Source organism: Salvia splendens, chromosome 1 (genome assembly GCF_004379255.2).
Source record: "Salvia splendens isolate huo1 chromosome 1, SspV2, whole genome shotgun sequence".
Taxonomy (NCBI): Eukaryota; Viridiplantae; Streptophyta; class Magnoliopsida; order Lamiales; family Lamiaceae; genus Salvia; species Salvia splendens.
In genome coordinates, this window is record NC_056032.1 from 12,852,396 (window position 1) to 12,856,910 (window position 4,515).

General features: G+C 38.5%; 1 protein-coding gene across 4 annotated transcripts; it reads left to right on the plus strand.

The window, feature by feature from the left end:
- Window positions 1–377: 377 nt before the first annotated feature.
- On the plus strand, window positions 378–3,607 carry LOC121742730 (protein TRANSPARENT TESTA GLABRA 1-like). Of its 4 annotated transcripts, none has more exons than XR_006038097.1 (3): window positions 378–1,475; window positions 3,056–3,192; window positions 3,404–3,607. XR_006038097.1 is itself a non-coding variant. In XM_042135981.1 (2 exons), the coding sequence occupies exon 1, from the start codon at window positions 473–475 to the stop codon at window positions 1,472–1,474; it is 1,002 nt and encodes a 333-aa protein (XP_041991915.1). In that variant the 5' UTR covers window positions 378–472; the 3' UTR covers window position 1,475; window positions 2,353–2,542. The 4 variants fall into 4 exon arrangements, 1 of the variants encoding a protein (XP_041991915.1); XR_006038094.1 differs by having other exon boundaries at window positions 379–1,586; XM_042135981.1 differs by lacking the exons at window positions 3,056–3,192; window positions 3,404–3,607 and adding an exon at window positions 2,353–2,542.
- The last annotated feature ends 908 nt before the right edge of the window (window positions 3,608–4,515 follow it).

The following is a 4,515-nucleotide window of genomic DNA, read 5'->3' on the forward strand; positions in this document are numbered from 1 at the left end:
GTTGATTATAAATTTTGGGGGCTATTAGAGGTGTCCACTATAGTGGCGGAAATAGAAAACTGGGGCTATGGACAAAAACTGGGGCGGGGCTATTGGGCGTGTCCGCCTTATAGTGGACATTCTTAGGCTCGGTTTTGAATTAAGCCGAACGTGAAAGTTCGTCCAATGGGCCTATAAAAATGTGTCATAGGCCTATAAAATTAATTGGTCCAGGCTTAAAATCGGGCTTCAGCCCCAGTTTACTAATCAACAGAAATATTGGAAAATTCGTTAGCAAAGACAAGTCTCCAGTCAAGTGGAAAGGATAGTTGTGGGCCCGGCCCCACCACCACGAAGCCGCCGGTCAAAGAAAAGTCACCCCTCTTTAACCAATCAGACGCCGTTGTCAACCCACACCCACTCGAAGATTCAAATAAATCATCAGAAATTCGAAACCCTAGATTTCTAATTCCTCTCGATTTCCACGAATTCAATGGAAAATTCGACCCAGGAATCTCACCCCCGCCCTGAAAATGTCGTCACCTACGAATCCCCCTTTCCAATCTACGCCATGGCCATCTCCGCCGTGAACCGCCGCCGCGTCGCCGTCGGCAGCTTCATCGAGGAGCTGAAGAACCGCGTCGACATCCTCTCATTCTCGGAAGATTCGTCCTCTCTCAAGCCTGTCCCTTCTCTCTCCTTCGACCACCCTTACCCCCCCACGAAATTACTCTTCCACCCCTCCGTCTCCGCCCCTTCCAACCTCCTCGCCTCCTCCGGCGACTTCCTCCGTCTCTGGGAGGTCAAGGACTCCTCAATCGCGGCCGTCTCCACGCTCAACAACAGCAAAACCAGCGAGTACTCGGCTCCGCTGACCTCATTCGACTGGAACGAGGTCGAGCCGCGGAGGATCGGAACGTCGAGCATCGACACGACCTGCACGATTTGGGATATCGAGAAGGGCGTGGTGGAGACGCAGCTGATCGCGCACGACAAGGAGGTTTACGACATAGCTTGGGGCGAGGCTGGGGTTTTCGCGTCGGTTTCAGCGGACGGCTCCGTGAGAATCTTCGATTTGAGGGATAAGGAGCATTCGACGATCATCTACGAAAGCCCCATGCCGGATACGCCGTTGCTGAGATTGGCTTGGAATAAGCAGGATTTGAGGTATATGGCGACGATCTTGATGGATAGCAATAAAATTGTGATATTGGATATCAGGTCTCCGACAATGCCGGTGGCGGAGCTGGAGAGGCATAGTGCTAGTGTGAATGCAATTGCGTGGGCGCCGCAGAGTGCTAGGCATATTTGCTCTGCTGGGGACGATGCCCAGGCTTTGCTTTGGGAGCTGCCCACGGTAGCTGGCCCCAATGGGATTGATCCCATGTCCATGTACTCTGCCGGTGCAGAGATTAACCAGCTGCAGTGGTCAGCCGCCCAGCCGGATTGGATTGCCGTTGCGTTTGCCAACAAGATGCAAATGCTCAAAGTTTGAGGTATTGTTCTTTGCAATCCGGGCTAATATGATTGTTGGAACGATTGTCTTATGATGAATGAGGGATCTCAGAAATTGGATTAATACTACTATGTTTCTTGATTTTGTGAAGGTAAAGTGGCCCTATTAGTTTCTTGTTATTCCGTTCTGTTGTATGTATTAGTGAAGATTGTGTTGTAGTTGGTCCTAAGATTATACATTTGTTCTCTTGATATTGCAATGTAGTATAATTTGCCTAGTTCATTTCTTTTCTTTTTTGCATTTTTTTTTGTAGAGTAGTGATCATTGTTCAGATTGGTTTGTAGACATCAATTCTGGTCGTTGCTCTGTTGGTGCTAGTTAGTTTTTAGTTAGAAGCCAAAAATTGTAGTAGTATGTTGAGACTGAATTCAGCTAAAGAATCTGCTTCATCTTACTGCACTTTTAAAATATAGGGCCTAACACCGCATTTGCTCGATACATAGCCCATACAATGGGAGGCATTCACTAGTTTGTTTGTAAGAAACTAAGTAAGAATTGCTGCATTCATAGTATATATTTACTCTTTGTTGCTGGCTCTTACTATTAAATTCTTGGCAATCATGAAACTATTAACTATATGCTCATCTAGAACTAGAGAAAGAGTTAAATAGTGATTGAGAACACAATTGTAGCTGTTATAAGGCGGGTGTAGAGTAGGATTAGTAGCAAGCCTATGGAAAGAGCTTCTCCAATGATTTAAGAAAGTGCAGGACATTATTACACAGGAGTGAAATGGAAATGAAAATGCCATCGTTATTCAATTTTCCCTTCATTCACCTATGGTCTCTCCATGTCTCACTTTGTCTCGACCTAATTTTAAGTAATGTGAATGAATGTTGATAAGCATGTATTGGCAGGCGGACTCTGATGAAAATTGGGACATATACTACCGGATGGATGGAGTATTTAGTGCTGGTTCTGATTTATTTGTTTCAAGTAGAGTAGTACTACTGTTAGTGCAGTACTAATTGTTTAATTGTAAAAATTTACACAACTGGGAGTGAAATAATTTGTGATATACATATATACATCCAACAAACTTGAACACTTTTTTTTTTTTTTTCTATTTTTTATATTACCAATTTTATACTTAAAACTGTGTTGTCCACTACTAAGATTAATTTTCGTGAACACAGATAATTTATATGGTTTAAAAAATCTTCAGTGGTTGATGCCTTAATAGTTTATTATCTATTGTTATGATGACTTGAACTCCTACATATTGGTTGGACAAAAAACGTTCAACCTAGTGAGTTCGAAAAATCTCGTTTGGATGAACACTAACAAACAAGAACCCAGGGGTTGGTTTGTATTATTATTAAATAATAATAATAATGAATTTTTTTTATCAAGCCCAAAGTCTGAAACCCATTACAAACAAACTTTCCATTTTTAATGGAACCCAAAACATACTATACAACAGCATATTTTGCCCTAAAATTAGATGAGACGCCGTTGTTGCGATTTCTGCATCTTCTTCCTACGAGAATTTTGTGTACAGAAGCATTTACAATGTCGGTCGGGGAGGTTGCCTGCACTTATGCTGCTTTGGTTCTTCAGGACGATGGAATCGTACTGGCCTAGCCTCTTCGCCAAGCTTTGCGAGAAGAGGAACGTTGATGATCTCGTTATGAACGTCTGCTCTGGTGGTGGTGCCACCATCACTGTCACTGCTCCTACCGGTTGAGGAGAAGAAGGTAATTAAGGAGATTATTATGTGTTGAAATTTGATAATGGAGAACTCATAGTACTTTGTTTTATAACTCTTCCAATATTCGTGGACGCCTGAATATGAGCTTATCTCCTTTTTTGAAAGAAACTGTATTCTCTCTCTGTGTGAATGTATGTCAAACATAGTTGCAAGTTTGGAGTTAACAAGAGATCCTTGGTTTTATTGAACTTTTGCAGGAAGAAGTCAAAGAGGAGAGCGATGATGACATGGGACTAGGACTGTTTGATTAGGACTTTACTGTGTTTAGTTAGTATTAATATTTGGGCCACAGACTAATTTGAGCTACAAATATATCAATATAGATGGGTTTTTTGGTTATATAGTTGTATGCCCTTGTTTTTACAGAGCAGTAGTTAAATTTACTATTGATTTTGAGTTAATTCTGCTGTTGCCTGTGTTGTGTTGGATAATTGGATTGCACCTCTTTTGCTCATTGTTACCTTCATGGGAAAATATGCAATTAGGATTTTATTAGAATCATCCTAAATTCACCTTTAATTTGATAGTACTATATTATCTGCAACAAAATTAATTAAATTGAGAGAGATATAAAATATTAAAATTGAAAGTTCTTTTAAAAAGTTAGAATTAAAGGATATATGTAATTAGGGTGATGATTAATTGCTAATTAAAAAAATTATTAAATAAATTTAAAGGGTATTAATGACAATTCTTATATATAATAATTAAAATTAATAACTTTCTCTCTCCTCAAAATCATCTTAAAATTTTAAACTTTCTCGATTGAAATTATTTTTTTTTAAAATATATCAAATTAAAGGCAATTTCATAAGGATTCTAACGAGATCTCAATTGCATATGTTCCGACAATGATCGGATGATGAAATTTTATAATTTTTATTTCAATTTTTGTGTATGTTGATGAACAAATTTTATATCAATAAATGCATCAAACAATCTCAATATAATGCATGTACAATATCAATAAAACTATGTTGATATTTTCTAGTACTTGTGTTGAGATTCTCACGTGGTTGTGTTGATATTTCTAATACACTATGTTGATATAAAAAAATCGTTAAAATTATTATATTATAACAGATATACTATTCTACCTCTTTGTTGATATTTTATCTACTATTTATTGAAGTTCTTAACCTTCAATCTTATCCACTCATCTCATTTTAAGATCTAATGGTGTAGGATTAGTTTTAGTTGTGGATTGAATACTATATGCATTTTAAAATGACCCTATGTAATTATACATTCAAATTAAACTAATATGACTTCACATAACTAACAAAATAATACTCCGTATTTGATAGTC

What these genes read in the sequence shown, in the direction of transcription:
- LOC121742730 (XM_042135981.1), top strand. Translation starts at nt 473, where the DNA reads ATGGAAAATTCGACCCAGGAATCTCACCCCCGCCCTGAAAATGTCGTC.